At 29.0% G+C, this 20,692-nt stretch overlaps 10 protein-coding genes and 1 non-coding gene across 11 annotated transcripts; 6 read left to right on the top strand and 5 right to left on the bottom strand.

The window, feature by feature from the left end:
- Positions 1-648: 648 nt before the first annotated feature.
- Positions 649-2,114, bottom strand: PPL_08277 (uncharacterized protein; the record flags this gene model as incomplete). Its single annotated transcript, XM_020579098.1, has 4 exons — positions 649-819; positions 932-969; positions 1,732-1,862; positions 1,888-2,114. The coding sequence occupies 4 exons, from the start codon at positions 2,112-2,114 to the stop codon at positions 649-651; spliced, it is 567 nt and encodes a 188-aa protein (XP_020430937.1).
- Positions 2,115-2,372: 258 nt separating this feature from the next.
- Positions 2,373-2,474, top strand: PPL_08276 (uncharacterized protein; the record flags this gene model as incomplete). The annotated part of the gene is made up of 1 exon (XM_020579097.1): positions 2,373-2,474. One exon carries the CDS (start codon positions 2,373-2,375, stop codon positions 2,472-2,474), a length of 102 nt encoding a protein of 33 aa, XP_020430936.1.
- An 863-nt stretch (positions 2,475-3,337) lies between these two features.
- Positions 3,338-4,572, bottom strand: PPL_08275 (uncharacterized protein; the record flags this gene model as incomplete). The annotated part of the gene is made up of 3 exons (XM_020579096.1): positions 3,338-3,358; positions 3,532-3,709; positions 4,532-4,572. The coding sequence occupies 3 exons, from the start codon at positions 4,570-4,572 to the stop codon at positions 3,338-3,340; spliced, it is 240 nt and encodes a 79-aa protein (XP_020430935.1).
- Positions 4,573-4,645: 73 nt separating this feature from the next.
- Positions 4,646-4,795, top strand: PPL_08274 (uncharacterized protein; the record flags this gene model as incomplete). Its single annotated transcript, XM_020579095.1, has 1 exon — positions 4,646-4,795. One exon carries the CDS (start codon positions 4,646-4,648, stop codon positions 4,793-4,795), a length of 150 nt encoding a protein of 49 aa, XP_020430934.1.
- A 519-nt stretch (positions 4,796-5,314) lies between these two features.
- On the bottom strand, positions 5,315-6,150 carry PPL_08273 (uncharacterized protein; the record flags this gene model as incomplete). The annotated part of the gene is made up of 2 exons (XM_020579094.1): positions 5,315-5,358; positions 5,382-6,150. The coding sequence occupies 2 exons, from the start codon at positions 6,148-6,150 to the stop codon at positions 5,315-5,317; spliced, it is 813 nt and encodes a 270-aa protein (XP_020430933.1).
- Positions 6,151-6,814: 664 nt separating this feature from the next.
- On the top strand, positions 6,815-11,891 carry PPL_08271 (kelch repeat-containing protein; the record flags this gene model as incomplete). Its single annotated transcript, XM_020579093.1, has 10 exons — positions 6,815-8,424; positions 9,317-9,337; positions 9,556-9,576; positions 9,795-9,815; positions 10,031-10,137; positions 10,647-10,886; positions 11,062-11,086; positions 11,235-11,324; positions 11,550-11,656; positions 11,791-11,891. The coding sequence occupies 10 exons, from the start codon at positions 6,815-6,817 to the stop codon at positions 11,889-11,891; spliced, it is 2,343 nt and encodes a 780-aa protein (XP_020430932.1).
- PPL_08272 lies at positions 9,905-9,978 on the top strand. Its single transcript has one exon. It is a non-coding gene; the product is annotated as a tRNA-Val (tRNA).
- Positions 11,892-13,341: 1,450 nt separating the features above from the next.
- Positions 13,342-15,614, top strand: psmC6 (26S protease regulatory subunit S10B; the record flags this gene model as incomplete). Its single annotated transcript, XM_020579092.1, has 5 exons — positions 13,342-13,552; positions 13,659-13,897; positions 14,013-14,550; positions 14,610-14,749; positions 15,261-15,614. The coding sequence occupies 5 exons, from the start codon at positions 13,342-13,344 to the stop codon at positions 15,612-15,614; spliced, it is 1,482 nt and encodes a 493-aa protein (XP_020430931.1).
- A 197-nt stretch (positions 15,615-15,811) lies between these two features.
- PPL_08269 (uncharacterized protein) lies at positions 15,812-16,349 on the bottom strand (the record flags this gene model as incomplete). The annotated part of the gene is made up of 2 exons (XM_020579091.1): positions 15,812-15,958; positions 16,317-16,349. The coding sequence occupies 2 exons, from the start codon at positions 16,347-16,349 to the stop codon at positions 15,812-15,814; spliced, it is 180 nt and encodes a 59-aa protein (XP_020430930.1).
- A 165-nt stretch (positions 16,350-16,514) lies between these two features.
- Positions 16,515-19,428, top strand: PPL_08268 (uncharacterized protein; the record flags this gene model as incomplete). The annotated part of the gene is made up of 3 exons (XM_020579090.1): positions 16,515-17,010; positions 17,080-17,319; positions 17,384-19,428. 3 exons carry the CDS (start codon positions 16,515-16,517, stop codon positions 19,426-19,428), a joined length of 2,781 nt encoding a protein of 926 aa, XP_020430929.1.
- Positions 19,429-19,836: 408 nt separating this feature from the next.
- Positions 19,837-20,647, bottom strand: ndufa12 (complex I NDUFA12 subunit family protein; the record flags this gene model as incomplete). The annotated part of the gene is made up of 6 exons (XM_020579089.1): positions 19,837-19,986; positions 20,077-20,125; positions 20,176-20,208; positions 20,232-20,298; positions 20,389-20,417; positions 20,523-20,647. 6 exons carry the CDS (start codon positions 20,645-20,647, stop codon positions 19,837-19,839), a joined length of 453 nt encoding a protein of 150 aa, XP_020430928.1.
- Between the last annotated feature and the right edge of the window lie 45 nt (positions 20,648-20,692).

The following is a 20,692-nucleotide window of genomic DNA, read 5'->3' as shown; positions in this document are numbered from 1 at the left end:
GTTAACAATATACATCAAATTGGTCACTATTTTTAAATTGAAATTACCATGATAATAACAATTGAATAACCTTTTGTCAGTTTTTTCCAATTCCCACAATATCACTCTCTCCATCATGACCTTTCATTCTAGATATATTTTCTTTATCTAAAGCATTCTATTAATGTTTGATTTTAGTATTTATTAAAATGATTCTTTCTAATCGAAATATAACTTACATTATTGCTATTGCCACCTTCAACTTCACTATTTTCGCTTTCACAGCCATTACTCATGATATTCAGCTCCATTATTAATTTATGTGTGTTGGGTTTTTTTTATACTTATTAATTATTGGTTAATAAGTATACTTATTTTATCTAATTTTAATATACTGTCTTGATATTTTTTTAAATAAATAATAAAGAAGGTTAGAATGGATTCCAAAAAATATTAAAATATTAAACTATCACTGTTTTATACTTTTAATAAATAAAAAAGTTTATTTTCAATCTTGAAATTTTTTATGAACAGATTGATAGATATTTTTGATTCTCACTTCAATGTCTCAACATTAATTGGTTCTTTGCGTAGAATGGTTATTGTTGTTGTTGCTGTTGGTGTTGTTGTTGTTTTTATTAATCTTTTTTAGGCCTGTTGTTGTTGTTGCTACTGTTGTTTGATGATTGTACGAACAAGGGATATATTAATTCTGTACCAAGGAGTCCACAAACTACTTTGATCAAAAGGTGCAGTAAGATTTAAAGTAGAGGAAACTGGAGAAAATGTAGGTAAGATTTGAGCAAATGAAGATACTATTCTATCAAAAAAAGTTTTATCCTAATATTAAAAATTAATAAATAAATTTTAAATGAAATTAAATATTAAATTACTTTTTTATGATTTATCTCTATTTTCCTTGGTCCTGTAAATCGAAATAATGATGTCCCACATTTTCACCTGTTTCCTCTACTTTAAATCTTACTGCACCTAATTTATACAAAATTAAAACCTTTTTTTTTGATATATAATAAATAGTATAACAGATAATTAGAATATAAATAAAATTTTATCAGTATATATATTTAATAATAATTTTTGAAATTCAAATTTTTTTTGATGTATGTATTTACACAAACTAAATTATTGTTTAATGATGTCAAAAAAACCCAAAAATAATTATGAAGGTAGGTAGAAAATTTTTTTAAATAGGATATGAACACATATTCTTTTAGTTTTACTTTAGTTGTTATAAATATTAAGGATATTTATGATTCTCTATGATACTTCAACAAATAGTCTCACACCAAACTAAGAGACATCAACCATCTTATTGATATTGATTTCTATTCTATTCATACTTAAGTAGTTTCTTCAAGTTTGTTAAGATTGGCACCAAAAAACAATCAAGTAAGATATCGCAACTATTGATATTAGGTTTTAAAGTTATTACACTAAGTATATATATTTAATATTGTAATATCTACATGTTAAGGTGTTTTTCTTTAGATTGAAATCTTTGACTTAAAGGAAGAATTACAACTTTAATTTGAGCAGCAATAGTTATAGAGAACAATTATTGTAAGTTTGTTAAACTCTTTTACAGTATTATTAATAAAATGTACTTATAACTATTTATTTTAACTGACAATACTAATTAAAAGTCTAGGATTAAAAAAAAAAGAGAAGGGATTAAAAAATAACCATTTAATAACTTTAAATTGATAGTTTATTAATATTTAATTGATCTACATCCACAATATTCTCTTTCTAATTTGTCATCTCTAAAGAATGTTTCCCATTGATTGTCTTCGATTGAATATTTGAAATTACCTGAATCTACACCAATCAAAGAATAGATATAACTTGAGATTGATGATACACTAAATTCATCTCATAAGCTTCAACATGAGAAATAAGATTGATTGTTTGGTTTCAACATCGTATTTGATGAATCGTTTGTTTTCAATATCGTAAATAAAGATATTTCCATTGTTATCATTACATGCAGAGATTGGTCTAATTTCATAATCGACGTCGATTTTGTTTTCAGTAAACGTTCTATTAGTCAAATCCATTTGAATCATCATATTCTCTCTGAATGGTATTGAATATAATGAATCGTTAAAGATCATTGTTGATTGCGTAAGTTGTAGATTGTTAGAGCGATCAAAAATTTTGAATTTAATTGTCTTTATGATTCAAAATCATAATCAATATTGAATTCTTTGACTGAATCGTTGTCTTATAAGTTAATAAGTGTTGCTCCTCTTGATTTATGTGCTGAGAATAGGTAAAACAGTAATAATAATAATAGCAAAGATAATGATGATGATGATGAAGAATCAGAGTTATCAAAAACAATCAAATATATATGGAAATCATTAAAATCAATGACATCTCATCGATGTCAAACATTATCATTAGCCGAGAATGTGATTAAACAACACTTTGAAGAATTACATCAATATCTTGTAATTGCCTATGTTGAATGACTTTAGTGATGAAGGTAGATAGTTATCATTGTCCGATTCTTCCAGGTGCTACAACCTACTCTAAAGTAATTACGGTTCGGTGCCAACTATAATCATTTTCCAAATGTTAAAGACCCAAATAATTCCTCTTGAATAGATCCTTGGTGTACAGTCTCATTAAAGTCATTGTCAAAAGTCAGCTCCAAATCTTGTGAATCACTTTCACTCGTTGTATATTGATTTTTTGATTGTATCATTGAATAAAAAATTATAGAATAACAAAATGATGAAAAAAAATGGTTTTGATTAATTTAAAATGAAAATAAACAATTTAAATTTCATCATTGTTAAAAAGAAAAAAAGATCTTGATTTTCACCCGAATAATGCTATAATGCGAATTTTTATTTCTTTTTTTTAGGTAATTTTATTTGTTTTAAATAAAACGATTTCAGGTGTCGATTCACCTTTAAGGTCAAACACAACTGAATAAAGATGATCTTTCACAATTAGATATATATACTAATGTGCTTTACATGTTGTATTGGGGATTATTTATTTTTAGTTGTAATATCACACAAATCTAATTGATTGAAAAAAGAAAAATAATACTAAAAAAAAAATAAAGTAGTTATATATTTGCTTTTTATAGCAATAAAATGGGTTGTTGTGATTTAGATCGTGATAAAACCCAACCTACACTTTTTATTTTCCTCTTTTCATTATTTATTTTAATTTATCAAAAAAAAAATAACATAGATAAAGATATCCTAAAAAATGCTTTTTGTTTTATTATTATATTGAAGAGGAACAGTTCTAAATGATACACCAGGACGCTCAGGAATAGGATTCATACAATATGATATCCAACTGTTGCAACAGGAGCTTAATGGACTTCCGCCTCGTTCTGCTCAATTAAATATTCAAGGAACCCTAGATCTTCAGAACAAACTACAATCACTCCAATGGCGGAAGTCTATTAAGCTCCTGTTGCAACAGTTGGATATCATATTGTATCTGATTAATTTCATTGTTGACAGCATTTATCTGACCATGTACATTTGGGTGGTGTTGATTTACAAGTAGATTGGTTCTGCAATAGAGATGTATATTACGATCGGGTCCATCATTCAATATCCCAGATTCAACTCCTGCCATTATCCAGTCAATCATTTTAACTTGTTGAAAATCCAATCTGTTATTCTGAGAATGAGGGTTGTAAGAGAGTACTTCTACAATAAAGTTTGGTGGATGGGGACTGATATGATTATTTTGAATATTTGGGGGTCAAGATTATATATAGAATGAGTTTTGAATGCTACATCATGATGACTATATTATAGTATTGTTAATAATATTCGAATAATAAATTAACAATTATAACATACTAATGTGCATTTATATGTAATAGTCGAAACTCTGATTGTTCATTACAAACAACTCCAAGGTTGTTCTGATCATTCCAATTTGAAACCTTATGTGGTTAATGTTAATTTTTGAATGATTTTTGTTTATTAATTTTAATTTTTTTTTTTGTGTAATAATAAGGTAGTTATAGAACTCTACAATTTACCAGATAAAAGATTCAGTTAGTTGGTGTATCAAAAAGTAGCATTGATATTATTCTAGATGAATACCTTGTTCATAATCCGTTGACCCATCCAAACTCCACTAAATTCCTACGACCATTTGATAGGATAATAATCACAATGTTTACATACAGGATTTTTATTTAGGATCTCAAGAACTACAGTTAATAGAGTTAAAATGGCCATGATTGAATATTTATCAAGTAGAGTTTATACAAACGAATATCTCCTCCTCAACCTACATTGATAAATCGATACACACACTCTAACTCTATACAAAGAACTGATAGTTATAATTCTGATCTATCAAATAGAGATAGTGAAGTTTTATTTCTGTAACGATAATATTATTGGTTCAGTGGATGGTACAGAAGTAAGAATTGAATAGCCACTTGACTTAAGATTGGATATTGTTTTATTCAGATAAGAAAAAGCAACATAGTATCACTAGATTGTTTATTGTATCTATCGCTTCTGGTACAATCTAATACATGTCAAAGGCCTTTCCTGGTAGAGTTAAAGATGATGCCATTATTCACATACCATGAGTGGCGTCATATATCTTGACAAAGGAGATCTTATTGGGTGACAATGGTTTTAGAGGAATGGAGGCTTTCAATATTATAAACACTGGTGGAATTGAAATGCCTTTATCGAATTTACATTCAAAGTATCGTGTGATTGTTGAGAATCTTCTTGGTAGAAGCAAAGTATTCAAATGTCTTTCTGAATGTTTAGATACCCGGGTAGATTGAATGAAGTTCAAATATGTAATCTAAATGACCACTATTGGAGAGCTGGTTGTCTATGTTTATTTCGATATAAAAAGAACTTGTGTAAGAAGTATATTCTCTAAAATCAATTATATATAATCATTTATAATAATAAACAACAAAAAACGATTATTATTTAATAAAAACGATGTATTAATACTATTAATAAATCATAGAAACCCTTTGATATTATTATATATGAAATTTTATTTATTATTAATAATTCTTTAAATATTGAAATACTCTTTATTTATTTATATATTTTGTCTTATTATTGTTGAGATTGGTTAACTTTAAATTATTTGTTAATATGTAATTGATACACATGCACATGTATCTCTATTGAAATCGTCATCTCTAAAGAATCGTTCACACCTATCTTCTTCAATCGAATATTTGAAATTACCAATTTCATGACCACCCATTGAATAGATATAGCTTGATGTCTCCGATTCTCGAATATACATTAGATTACCTCTTTTGACAGGAATCTGGCTGAGCCTAGTCGATTGTCTGGTTTCGACGTTGTATCTGATGAATTGGTCCTTATTGAATATGAAGAAATTACCATTGCCGTCGTTACACGCTGAAATGGCGCAGGTGGCAATCCTGTGTTCTACGATCGTTTTGTTGGCCAAGTTGAATTCGAATACATAGAGATCATCGTATGGCACTATATATAACGAACCTTTGTAGATCATTGTCGATACTTGGCAATCGTCGAACACCCACGGTAATTTATGATAGGCTTCGAATTGCAAGGTCCTAATGTTGAATCGATCGATACGATCGTTTCTAGGATTACCGCCCATCAAATAGATATGGTCTTGGCCGTCGTAACAAGCAGCTATAAATGCACCACCCTCAATCACCTCGGTATTGGCAATGAGCTCAATCGATTTCGATCTCATTGAGAACCTCACCCACTTCAATGGATTTCCTTGGCCCCCGAATACATAGATATGTTCACCAATCGAGACAATCGATGAAGTCGTACAATGAAAATCATAATCCAACTTGATCTGCTCGATTACGTTGTTGTTTGTTGTGTTGATAAGTGTTACACCTCTTTGACGGTGTGTCGAGAATATATATGATGATTTATTATTATTATTATTATCTATTGTTAATTTATTTTGAATTGTTTTTGATAATTGTGATTCATCTTTATTTTCGTTATTATTATTATTACTATTATTATCTACTAGTTCACAATGAATAGTATGATCAAGTTGTTGTTTACAATGATCAAGAGTGCATGCTGAACACATCAATATATTACATTTATGACAAATATATTTTAATGTCTTTGAATGTTTTGTGCATTTAGTTGTCATTCTATAATTATTCGTTCTACAAAATAAATAAAATGTAAAACCTTCAAAATTTTTCTGCTATAAAACAAAGATTATTTTGAAAAAAATCTAAAAAATTATTTAATTTTTTAATGGTTTTTTGAGTTTTGCAAAGATATTTAAAAATATCTTTCTTGGATATCAAAAAATTATGATTTTTTATTTTTTGGGTTAGTTCGTGCATTAAAATTTTATATTTTTATTCGTTTATCTCTAAGAAACACCAACTTTCCTCAATTTGTAGAATGATTCTTGAAATTTACACTGTAGGAGTGATAATTATCTAATTTATTACTAATAATTATAATTAATATTATTATTTAAAACTAACACATTTTCAAAAAACAAATTTTGAACTAACACTTGTTTTGATCAGAGCTAATTATAGGCTTTTTTTTAATAGGTATGTTAAAAATTTAATTTAAAAAAAAAGTGCTGTTTCAAGTTTAATTTGGTTTTTTTTTTTTTATATTTTATTTTATATATTAATACTTTTATACTTATATAAAATAAAATATAAACGATATATATATATAAAATAATAAATTTATTTGTTTTTTTATAACAAAATTATAAAACAAAAATTATCATGAAGTGTAAAAACGATCATAAAATCCAATTTATTTGCCAAAAATGCAATGAACTGATGTGTTCAGCTTGCATTCTCGAACATTGTGAGCAACAACCAGATCATATCACCCATTGTCTACATATCACCAAGATAAAGTTATTATTAGATAATATCATTGATAATATTGGCGAGAGTAGTAGTAATAATGAAAATACAGAATCAGAATTCATAAAGTCTACGAAATCGATTTGGAAATCATTAAAAGCATCGACATCTCGATATCAATCATTATCAGCAAAAGAGAATGAGATTAAACAATACTTTGAACAATTACATCAATATCTTGTAATTGAAGAACATAAACTAAAGAAAGATATCATAAATGATAAAGATAAAATCATTAATCAAATAGATAATAGTTTAAACAATTTGAAATATTTAGTTAATATTATAAATATAAATAATAAATTAAATTGTAGTAGCGATGATAATAATGATAATGATAGTGCAGATAACGGCTATGATAGTCAGTCAATAATCGAAGATACAACAGATCTCTATTCAATAACAACAATAATGCAATCAATCACAACTAGTTTATCATTACAATCATTTATTTTAGATAATAATCAAACATTGTTTAAATATGATAAAAATAATAATTATTTCAATATTGATGAACTTCTTAAACAACACCACAATGATTCATCATCGTTATTATTGGATATCATTCATAAATACAACAATCAATACAATAAAACAACGGAAGTCACAGATAGTAATAAAAATCATTCAACCTATGAATTATCTATAAAACAATTTGATTTCAATCAATTAAATTCTATGATCAATCAGACAATCAAAATAGATAAAATAGAAACATCAATCCAATCAACATCACCAACAAAAGCAAATAAAAATGATATATCTGCACAGTCATCACCAATAAAAACAATAACAACAACAAACAACAATGAAAATAAATCATCATACATTTTCACAACACACATATTAAAAGGAGCAACATTAATAGATATATCAAACAACAATTCAATCGAACAATTTAATTTTGATTATGATTTTTATTGTACATACCAATCGATTATATCAATTGGTGAACATATCTATATATTCGGTGGTATGAAGAATTCAAACAAATGGATGAAATTCTCAATTAGATCGAAATCAGTTGAATATATTGGTAAAATGGAAGGTATTGACGGTGATTTTGGAATATCAGTTTGTTATGATGGTCAAGATCATATCTATTTGGTAAATGGTTTTGGAACAAATAGAATCGATCGTTTCAACATCACGACAATGCAATTTGAGAGATATCATAAACTGCCTGAAGACTATGGTCACTCGTTGATATCAACAATGATCTTCAAAGGTTTATTATATGCGATATCTTATGATAAAAACTTGGTTTTTCAATTCGATTTAACAAGTAAAACTATAAAAAATCATCATCAAATTGACATTAAAGCACACACAGCATGCCATGATAACAATGGAAATTTCTATATATACGATAATATAATCAGAAGATTTATAAAATACAATGTTGAAAACCAAAAAACAATCAAACTTAGTACTATCCCGGCAAAACAAGGTGATGTTTATTTGATGTATCATCGAGAATCATCAACATCAAGTTATATCTATTCATTTGGTGGTGTTAAGTATGGTAATTTCAAATATTCAATCGAAGCAGATCAACATAAACCATTCTTTAAAGAGGATAAATTTAATAGAGGTTGGTGTGCTTCTATATCAATAACATATTATTAATTACAAACAAAATTTTGCAAATAAAACATTGTTTAAAAAACAAAAGAAAAATTTATGAAATAAATTACAAACAAAACGTGAAAATGAATAACAATTTCATCAATAGTCAGGATGGTGTTAAAGTGGGTGATCACTCTTTGGAGTGATCCATTTTTATTTCCGTAATAATTTAAATAGTTGGTTTAAGATTAAAAAAATAAAATTAAATGGACTCTCGTTTGACAGGCGAGCTTAGCTATAGGGATCTTAATTAGGTTGTGACCCATTGGTTCTAATCGTTTCGTCATGAGTTCCTTCCTTCCATTTGCGTTACCTTAGGCATTACCCTCCTTTGTTCGTATCAACTGAGTGCAAGAGCTGAAGACTAGACGACAGGGATGTCTATGTTTTTTGATTTTTTATTTTGGCTCCATCGGTTCGGCGTTCTCGGCAAATGGGAAACTTGTCCTTGGTGTTCTTGTAGATTAGTAGGTGAATCTAAGAACTTTGGTCATCCAATTGTTAATCTTGTTCTAACGGAGTGCAAGCGCGGGCATGTAGGGTCACTACTCCTCATGGATAGCGTCTAAGCAGGTTAACAACTCCTGCCAGTAAGAAGCGTCGCTGCCAGTTGACAAAGCTGGGTACACGTACACATATCTTAACTTAACATACCTGGGAAGAAAAAGATGTAGAAAAGGGAGAAAAAAGAAAAAAGATTTAAATTCGAAAATAAAAGAAAGAAAGGAGTGGGTTTTGGTGCGAAAAACCACTTTACTAAAAAAAAGTTATTTAAAAACTTAGTAAGAGAGAAAAGAGTACAAAGTATTTAAATAACCACCACCTTAGACTCCTAATACAAATAAATAAATAAATATAGATAGATATATGCACGACAGAATTTAGAAGTGGAGTCAAAAGTGCGCTTGCGCACACTTTTGACCTGTGTGAACGACGATCAAAAAATAAATAAAAAATTAATTTTAAATAATTTTTATTTTCGAAGTTCTAAATAAATAAATATATTATACTTATTCAATCAGTAAGAGAGAAAAGAGTACAAAGTATTTAAATAACCACCACCTTAGACTCCTAATACAAATAAATAAATAAATATAGATAGATATATGCACGACAGAATTTAGAAGTGGAGTCAAAAGTGCGCTTGCGCACACTTTTGACCTGTGTGAACGACGATCAAAAAATAAATAAAAAATTAATTTTAAATAATTTTTATTTTCGAAGTTCTAAATAAATAAATATATTATACTTATTCAATCAGTAAGAGAGAAAAGAGTACAAAGTATTTAAATAACCACCACCTTAGACTCCTAATACAAATAAATAAATAAATATAGATAGATATATGCACGACAGAATTTAGAAGTAATAGTCAGGATGGTGTAGTTGGTTATCACAAAACCTTAACACGGTTTGGGTCATGGGTTCGATTCCCATTCTTGATACAAAATTTTAATAAAAGCGGGGAAAATGCGCGCATTTTAGTTTTGATTTTAGTCCCTATAAAACAACTGGTGTCAATAAGTCAAGAAACTCGATAACATACAGTCTTAAGACTGGTACCTGTGGTCGTCCAACTCCAATCCATTCATTGACTCCCAGAAGTATAAATACAGAGCTGTACAACCATGGTTACGTAGTGGCTTCTCGATATGGGACATCCAACTCGTAAGGATGCGCAACACGTGTGGATATTCAACAGATTCCTACTGTCATCCTCTGATTCTTCCAAAGTTTGTTATTATACCAGTTGGCTATCTCAGATCTATCACCTCACCATGTCTCAACCTATGTTACACTCTGTGGCACCGATTGGCAGTTCATCTCAAACATCTGGATAATAAGATCAGCTAAACCTATTCTGATTGATGGTCTGCCACCCACTCTGAATCAAATCAACGACCACCTATTAATCATCAACATGGCATTCCACCACTAACTGATGTCCAGTTCCAACTATCTCTACCATCAACCAAATTCGACTACACATCTTACGACAGTATCTTCACCTATGTATCGCTTTACAAACACCAGCATGGACGAAACACTGGTCTTCCGGTTCTTCTCGTTCGCTTTTCTGGCTTGTCTTAACACCATTCTTGAATCCTTACAGCTTTTCAGGTTGTCACACGATTCGATTGGACTATTGAAGATGCGTATCAATTGGTAAGAAGAAAGGACAACATCACGACTCTTGCTTCACTTGTCTTTAATCAAATCTGGAAATTCTATTGTAAATCCTATTTTGGCGGTACTCCTCTCCACGAAAACAACCTACTATCTGACGAATCTATCATAAATGAATATGTACAGCACATATCAGTAAAGAAATTAATTATAAATATCAGTATCAGTAACTTACAATCCAAACTTAAATAACCAGTAGCCACTCAAATGTCAGCCAACTATTATTTCCTCTTCTTCATTTCTTCACTTTCAATTAACCAATTCAATCATCAGTATTCTCATCAACTTAATAATCTATAAAATAACAATAACTAAAATAATTATAATAATAATTAAAATAGCAATCAATTTGCAAATTATGGAAAAGTAAAAACTGATAAAAAAAAGAAAAAGCACCATCCCAATATAAAACTTAATAAAACAATTTTTACTTCTTAAATCTTAAAAAAAAAATAAAAAAAAAAAATTTTGTGGTAATATTCATTGAAAGTAGTTTCAAACAAAAAAATTAAAGATTCTTGATTGTTCATTATGTCAGGAGTCAAGATAATTGGTCATTAGTTGAATCCAAGGATGTACAGCAAAAATCTGAGAAACAGGACAGGTATCAAATCATCAGACATATATCCATTTATTTGTTTAGAAAGTAACAAATGTAGATCTTTGAAAATGATTTGTATTTATTAAAAAATTGAGACATTTAACTTTTTATAAAAAATAAAAAAATAACAAACAAAAATTCACCGTGTTATTTGTGCAATTTCTGAAGTAATAAAATACTTTTTGTTTTTATTGATATAAATTTATTTTCTTAAAAATTAAATAATAGGATAAAGATATACATAGTTTATGTTTATTTGATTAAATTGTTTCATGAAAAGATTCATAGAGTTTTTGGAAGTAAAAAGGTATCATTTCATATCACCATTATGAACAGTATTTAGAGCTCTATTGAGTTTAGAATGAATGGCATCTAGTAAATTTATCTCATGAATACCCAAGAATTTTAAAAAACATTCAGGTCCTGACTGGTTGTTTGTATATCAAATTTAGATAAGTATTCATTTTAGGTTATGAGATATTGTCATCAAATTCAAAACATATTAAGTTTTTGAATTTGATGACAAGTGAGATGTATTGTACAGTTGTCGAATATACTAAAATTAGTTAAACAAATTTATTTATTAGCAGATCTATATCATACTCTTAAATTTCCAAAAAATCTGGGAATCTAGAGCTTAAGATTGTTTGTCTAAGGATCTGGGTCCATATTAAATTACATCGAGTAAAGATTGAATTTGAATCTACCACTTTCAACTTAATAATAGAATATAAGTTGTTCTATATTGGGAACTCCTTAAAAGAATAACTTTTCTTTATGTTATACTCTCCTTGTTTATTTTCGTTTCATCTGTTAAATTACTTTTTTAAAAAAAACTATATCTTTGTTTATGTAAAATCAGTTAAAAACCTTTACATTTTGAATATGAAGAAGAGTCTATAAATTTTTTGTTTTTGTACTATTTGTGAAAGTAATTCCTTAATCCTTTATTATTCTTCTAATAATGTTATTGATTTATCATTTTAAAAATGTATTGATATCCTTTTTTTTTCAAGTATTTAATTGTTTTGGGTTTGTTTTAGTTTTTCTTTAGTCTTGAAACTGATGAAAATTAGAATTGTATTTTAAACCAATAACTTCTTGTGCCTTTCAGTAATCCAAATCAAGTATTCCATTGATGTATACATCAACACAAGCTCATCATTACAATCTTTGATAGATGTGAAATAGTCAAACCTTATTCGACCAACATCAAATCAAATACTGATAAACTATTAGAACTATATGATAATGATTCATCATCATTGTTATTAGACATCATTCATAAATATAACACGGATGTGCTCTTCTGATGTATCATAGAGAATCGCCGACCTCTAGCTATATCTATTCGTTCGGTGGTGTCGAATATGGTAATTTCAAATATTCAATTGAAAACAATCAATACGAGCCATTCTTCCAACATGATATATTTCAAAGACAGATGTGTGGATCAATTACTTTTTAATACTGTAAAATAAAAATCAAATCAAAAATTATCTTTTTTTTTTTTAATAAATAAAATAAAAGTTGAAAATAAAGTAAAAATTGATATTATAAGTTGATAACAAAAGAATAAATGAACTTCTGGTCCTGATTCAAGTCTGTTAAGAAAAAAAAAAAAAAATTTAAAATAAGTTTTATAAAGTGAATTAATATTTGGTTTTTAACTCTAAACTACAAGTAACAATGAATTTAACATTAACTAATTTATAAATCGTAAGATATTCATAAAAGAAACAAATAAAATAAATTTTAAAAAAAAATTAATAGAATTTGAGCAAAAAAAACAAAATTAAAAATAAAAATAAAATTTTTTTTAAAATGAACATCAACTTTAATTAATTTTTTATTTTTTTTTAAATTATTCATTTGATTGTGTTTTTTTTTTTGTAAATAAATATATTACATCAACCATCTATCTTTTTTTTTTTAAAACTTTAATTAAAATCGTTATTTTTTAAAACCTATTATTAATTATTAATTATTATATATAAAATAAGTAAATAAATATTAAAACATGTCAGAACAAGATAAGAAAGAACAAGCATTACAAGCATACAGAGATAGATTGATCGAACACAAGAATGCAGAGTTGCGTCTCAATAAAACACATGAACTCGTTAAGAAATTAAAGAAAGACTACGCAAAGACTGAAGATCACCTCAAGGCAACTCAATACATTGGTGAAATCATTGGTGAAGTTTTAAGATCATTAGATGAGGAAAGATGTATGTAGATGGTCTATTTCTTTTTATTTTAAATTATAATAATAATAATAATAATAATAATAAACATTACTAACTACTATTATTATTATTATTATTTAATAATTAGATATTGTTAAAGCATGTAATGGACCAAGATATGTTGTACGTTGTTCAAACTATCAAGATAAGGCACATCTTTTAGTACCAGGTGCACGTGTAACTCTTGATCTCACCACTCTCACCATCTTAAAGATTCTACCACGTGAAGTCGATCCAATCATCTTTAACATGACAACAGAGAACCCAGGCGCAATCAACTATTCCGATATCGGTGGTCTAAATTCACAAATTAGAGAGTTAAGAGAGGTATGTGGTTTTTAGTGTATACACTATATATATAGTTATACTATAGTTTTGTTTTAGAATAGAATGAAATTAACTAATTTAACTCTTCTATTACTATTACTATTTATATATTTAGGTTATTGAATTACCATTGTTGGTACCAGAGTTGTTTGTTAGAGTCGGTATTAAACCACCAAAGGGTGTGTTGTTGTACGGTCCACCAGGTACCGGAAAGACATTGTTGGCCAGAGCGATTGCAAGCAATTTGGATGCCAACTTTTTAAAGGTTGTCTCTTCGGCCATTGTAGATAAATATATCGGTGAGAGTGCCAGAGTGATTCGTGAGATGTTTGGTTACGCAAGAGATCATCAGCCATGCGTTATTTTCATGGATGAAATCGATGCTATCGGTGGTCGTCGTTTCTCTGAGGGTACCTCTGCCGATCGTGAGATCCAACGTACTCTTATGGAGTTGCTCAATCAGATGGACGGTTTCGACACCCTCCAGAAAGTAAAGATCATCATGGCCACCAACAGACCCGACGTTCTAGATCCAGCTCTCTTGCGTCCAGGTCGTCTAGATCGTAAGATTGAAATCCCATTGCCAAACGAAGCTGGTCGTGTCGATGTATTAAAGATTCACGCATCCAGTATAACTAAACATGGTGATATCGGTATGTGTTATTATATTTATTGTCGTTGAATATGTTTTGTTCTAATTTTATGATTTTAGATTTCGAAGCAATTTCAAAGTTGGCCGATGGATTCAATGCAGCTGATCTTCGTAACGTTTGTACTGAAGCCGGTATGTTTGCTATTAGAGCAGAGAGAGATTATACAATTGAAGAAGACTTTTTCAAGGCTGTCAGAAAGGTCAGTGACAATAAGAAATTGGAAAGCAAGCTCGAATACAGCAAAATTTAAACGTGACCAAAAGATTAAATTACTTCCAGACTACAACCGATTCTTTTATCATTATTACTCTATAATTGTATTATTCAATATTCATCAAACATAAATCAATAAACATCATAAAAAATATATAAAAACCCAAGAAACATATTATAAATATGATTTTATTTATCATTAAAGTTTAAATTCGATTTAATTTTATTAAATATGAATTAAGCCCAATTTTATTATCATACAACATAAATATTTTCTTAAATTGGTCAAAGATTTGTTAAAAAACAATTTTTTTTTTTATTAAACAAGTAATTGATCAAGTATGACTGCAATCTGCACAAAACATATTAATTAGACAGATTACGTTTCGAAACGATTTATCAACAAACAACAATGATAAACAATCATATATTTTTGAACACATAAATCAGAAGGAGCAACACTTATCAACACATCAAACAACAATTCAATCTAACAGTTTGAGTTTGATTTTGATTTTAGCAGTACATACCAATCGAATGTTTCAATTGGCGAATATATCTATGTATTCGGTGGTGAAGAGAACCCAAACAAAAGGATGAAATTCTCAATTAAATCGAAATCTTTTGAACATATTGGTGATATCAAAGGAATCAAAGGTGATTGTTTTATATCAGTTTGTTATGATGGTCAAGATCATATCTATTTGGTAAATGGTTTAAATGTAAAGGATAGAATCGATCGATTCAACATCAACTCAATGAAATTCGAAAGATTTTACAGAGTTTGGTTTGCAAGAATCAACAATGATCTTCAAAGGTTCATTATATTCAATATCATTCAGGAAGAATAGGTTATTTCAGTTTGATTTGACAAATAAATTGTGAACAAAACATCAAATTGACTTTCAACAAATAATAGCTTGTCATGATAACAATGGAAACTTCTTCATCTACGATACAAACAAACAAACATTCTCAATACTTTTTCTTACCAAGGTGGAATAGATTTTTTGGTGAACCATCGAGAAACATCGACCTCAAGTTTTATTTATTCATTTGGTGGTGTTAAAAATGGTAATTTCAAATATTCAATTGAAGAGAATCGATGGGAACCATTCTTGGAAGATGATAAACTCATAAGAGCTTGGTGAGTATCAACATCAATAATATTGTGATTGTAGATAATTACAGTAACCTAAATAAACTATTTCGATTAAATATTATTTTTTATAGAAAATTATTAAAAGTTGATCTATTTTAATTCTTATTTGTAAAGAGAATCATTCCCTATTTGAAAATTAAAATTGAATAAAAACAAAGTATTAGAGTTTTAACTATTTTACTAATTGAATACACGTACGTGTGTATCTAACTTTTCTTTTGCCATTTGCCTTTCAAATAAATAATTAAGATAAAAATCACAATCTCTGAATTCAGTAAATATCACAAAAAAATATAAACTAACTAAAGTAAATATCACAAAAAAAAAAATCTTCTTGATGTAAAAGACAATAGGGGTAAACTTTTAGACTTAATTTTTGACTATTTCATACTCTACAAATTTGGGTGAGTGAAAAGGCACCCATTTTAAAGATTGATTTTCTTAATCAAGACTACAATATAAAGTTATTTATAAAATGAAAAATAAATATATTTATATAATTACTATTTTTATCTTTATTCTTTCGAATTTTTCATGTATTTCAATTAACAATGCAGACTACATAGAGAAAAGTAATTCAGTAAATTTAATGCCACCACCAAACATTTCTTTGATTCAATATGTAAACAATAACCTTACTATAACAGGATATGCATTTCTGAATCCAGTGGCGATATTAGGAATTTCATGTATAAACCTTGTTATTTCCGCTACCAATGTAATGACTTGTCAGCTACAAGATGTACCTAATCGACAATACAATATCCAAGTTGAATGTTACGGGCAAATTTCAAATGTCTATTCTTTTACAACACCAATCTATTCATGGATGACCAGCGTCAATCTAAGAGTACCATTAGAGGAAAGCAAAGTCACTGTTACTGGTGTAAATTTAGCAGCAACCACTATCTTTACAATTGGAGGAACCAATTTAAATTTAGCTAGCAGGTCAATCAACGCCAATAACACTGCCTTTGAAGTCGATATACCCGCCAATCCAGTAGCTGGAAAAGTGATAAACTACGTTCTAAGTTCAACCGGAATGACGGTAATTAATAATGTAGTTATAAATTCAACATATACAGGTATGAAACCAAAATCAAATCCATTCTTTTTGTTTTGAATATCATTCTAATTATTAAAAATTTTTATAGGTATCACTATTATGGATGATGATGTAGTTCAGAATGGTAATAAAATTACAATTACAGGTACAAACTTTGACTTGTATAATGGAAATTTTTCATTGAATGTTGGAAATGCATCCTACGATATTTTATGTCCAAACTTTGTGTCATGTATTACAACTGTTCCAAACACAGCAACCAATGGTCTTTTTGTCATTTATTCGAGACCATCAAAATATGTGCTATGGCAATCGAATGAAGATTGGTGTAAGTACACTAGTTTTATACTTAAAAATTTGAAAATTATAATTTACTTACAATCAAATTTTAGTACCATACATTTCTAGTGTAACTCCAAATGTTGCAAATGTTACAGGTCAAGTTGTACTTTCCACCATATTCGTTGATCGAACAACTATGGTTAGTACCGACTTGAATGGAAAATATAATGTACCCTGCTCCTCTGTTGATGGAAAAACCTTTGCACTATCGTTATTCCCAAAGTTTGTTGGAACCGTTAATTTAACCATTTCAAATCTACAATCAAATATGACTTCCCTCCCTGTACCGATCTCTTATCCTGGACCTATTATAAACTCCTTTGTTGTAAACCCAAATAATCAAAGTGAGCTATTAGTAAATGGTAGCTATCTTGGTTTCAGCGATGTAACCACATATCCAGGAATGCCTTTGACCATTCCATTTATATCGGGTCTCTCGAAATCAAGATTTGGACCAACCAACTACAATACCAACCAACATATATTTGACAGTTTTACGGTACCACTACCCAATGACGCCAGATCTGGAACATACAGTCTATCGGTTGGTACTAAATTTACGGTTGGTACAATCTACCTTACACCTATCATCGAAAAGATAACCAGTCCTCCTGTTCAAGGTGGTAGCTTTACAGTCACAGGAAAGTTTATATCACCATTGTCGTATGACTCTCAAACGGTTTTAACAATTTACTTTAACGGAAACGATCCTATGAATTTAACCATGCTGACCCAAACCTATCCATATATAATGGAAATATCAGTAGGTCCTGGCGTAGGAAGAAGGGATTTAGCTTTTTACAATCCACTGAATAGTAACCCTACCCTCTTTAACGTCTATTACCAAGCACCAACTATCTTGTCTGCAACTTCAACATATTTTGGTACTCCAGGAAATGTTACTATCTTTGGTTCAAACTTTTATTTGTTCCAAAATAGTTTTGAAGTCGAAATTGGCAACAAATCATGTGATGCTTTTCTGGTTGAACCAAATATGATTGTCTGTCACTTTTCGTCGGATGTAGCCAGCCCAGATGGTAGTCTAAACATAACAGTAACCATGCTAACTCAATCGTTTTTTGGTCAACGTTTCATCTATTTACCAAGTGAACCAGGCTGTGTCGGTTGTAATTCAACCAATGGTCAGTGTCAGAATGGATACTGTATGTGTAATAATCAATATGTTGGTGTCAACTGTACTATTAGAATACCAGAGGCAGCAGAAGATTTGCACGCAGACATTCCACAACCTTTGAATGATACCGTCGCCATGACTCTTGGTTCTGCAGCAAGGAATGTCCAATTTAATATTTCATTGGTTTCCATCTCGGAAAAGGATGATCATGGTGCCACTATCAAGTCTTACCAATTCTCGGATATAGATTGGACGTTGTTGTCATCGCCTGGTACACCAAACACCTACCCTCAATATAACTATAGAGGTATATTCAGTGTCGATAGTAAATTGGTGATAGACGTAGAAATGCTTGTGTTTACCAATCAAACTAAATACAATTTCCAAGGTGACATCTTTACAGCACAAAACAACTCGATGAAATATGTAATAACCATCTCCAATTGGACTTTTGGAGGTGCTCAAAACACACTGGAACTCTCATTCCTAAATGAAGCAGATATCAAGGCTAAAGTTGGTGGATGTAGATTTAATGGTCTTCTATCACTGAGAACCATGGAGATTGTTCAAGATGGATTATTGTTGACAGCATTCTTTTCAGATAGAATATTGGTTGATGGCACCGTACAATACAGTAATGTCTCTGCACCAGATTCGAAATCATCGACAAAGGAATCTCTTCAAGTCTTGACAACAATAACAATTCCATACTTTAAGAAACAGGTTGTTATCGATCCGAATTTCGGTGCACTAGTAGCTTTCGATAGTTCAAGTAGCGATAGTCCTTCATCGAATACCATCAATTGGAAGATACCGGTCATCGTTGTTTGTGTGGTCGTTGGTGTAACCATCATTGTAATCACTGTAGTCCTATTAAAAAAGAAATATAGCGTCGAATTTAAATTGGCAACCGTTAAATTAAGAAATTTGTCAAGATCAGATAAAAAAAGAGTAAATTAATAAATATGTATTTATATTATTATCTAATTGATTTGATATTTAAGTGTATATAATATATTACTTTAATTTATCTTCTTAAATGACTAGATATTGATGTAATAATTCAGAGTATTGTTTGATATTATCATTCTCTTCTTTGATAAATCTGATTTTCTCTTTTAATGTTCATTTAAATAAATATAATATTAAAATGATTGTATGTTCACAATGAGTGTCGATGTTTATCGTTAAAAAAAAATTGTTTTTTTTTTTTTTATGAGAAACCAACATGTAGCTACTCCGTCAACAAAACAATGTTTATCAGTAAAAGATAATTGTGTATTTGTTTATTTATTATTAATTAATATACATTGTTGCATAATAAATTCGATTATGTATATATTTTGTATTGATTATTATTATTAAGTTTTAATTCTTCTTTTGAGCAGCTACTTGTTCTTCATAAGCATCCTTTGCTTTTTCAATGTTATACAAATAGTTTGGTGGTGTGTAAGCACCGTCAGTACCTGTTGGATTAGAAAGATGGTCTCTCTTGTATTGTGGAGTAAATGAAATCATCTAAAATAAATAAAAAACAATTGATATATTAGATATATTGTTCTAAAGCAACAATATTGATGATTCCTTTATAAATATGATGATATTTACATCTTGTGAGTTTCCATGCTTATCTGAAATATGATGTAACCATGAATGCCTATATATATATATGTTATCGATTATAATGATTATTAAAATGTTATTAACAATCTGCTATCATCTAATCTATCTCTGCTAAACCTATATATAATTTGATTACTTACCATTCTGGTGGAACGGTAGTAGCCTCTGGTTTGGCTGGATCGGCATATTCTACCCATCTGTGTCTACCTATAGGTTATGAATTGAAGATCAATCAAAAGTCATCTCATTAGTTGTCTGTTCACAATGCTTATCATCTAATATTCTGATTTTTCTTACCATGTGGTTCATTTAGATTTTCAAAGTAACTGTTATAATGATTTTATATATGTTAATAAACTGTTTTGTTGTTTGACTGATAGATCGATTGATCGATTCATTGATCATGATCATAGATTCTATAATATACTAACCTGTTTCCGAATACATCTTTTCCGATGACGTTACCATACTTCAATTCACCTGTATAATATAATGTTCTGATGGATGGTCCAACACCACGTTGTAAAATACCCTTGAAATATCTAGCTAATTCCATATTTATAAAGAGAAAACGATCAAATAATTAACAGAAAATAAATGA

The sequence above is a fragment of the Heterostelium album genome, assembly GCF_000004825.1.
Source record: "Heterostelium album PN500 unplaced genomic scaffold PPL_scaffold8, whole genome shotgun sequence".
NCBI classification, from domain to species: domain Eukaryota; phylum Evosea; class Eumycetozoa; order Acytosteliales; family Acytosteliaceae; genus Heterostelium; species Heterostelium album.
Note: the sequence above shows the minus strand (reverse complement) of the source record. Positions and strands in the feature narration are given on the sequence as shown.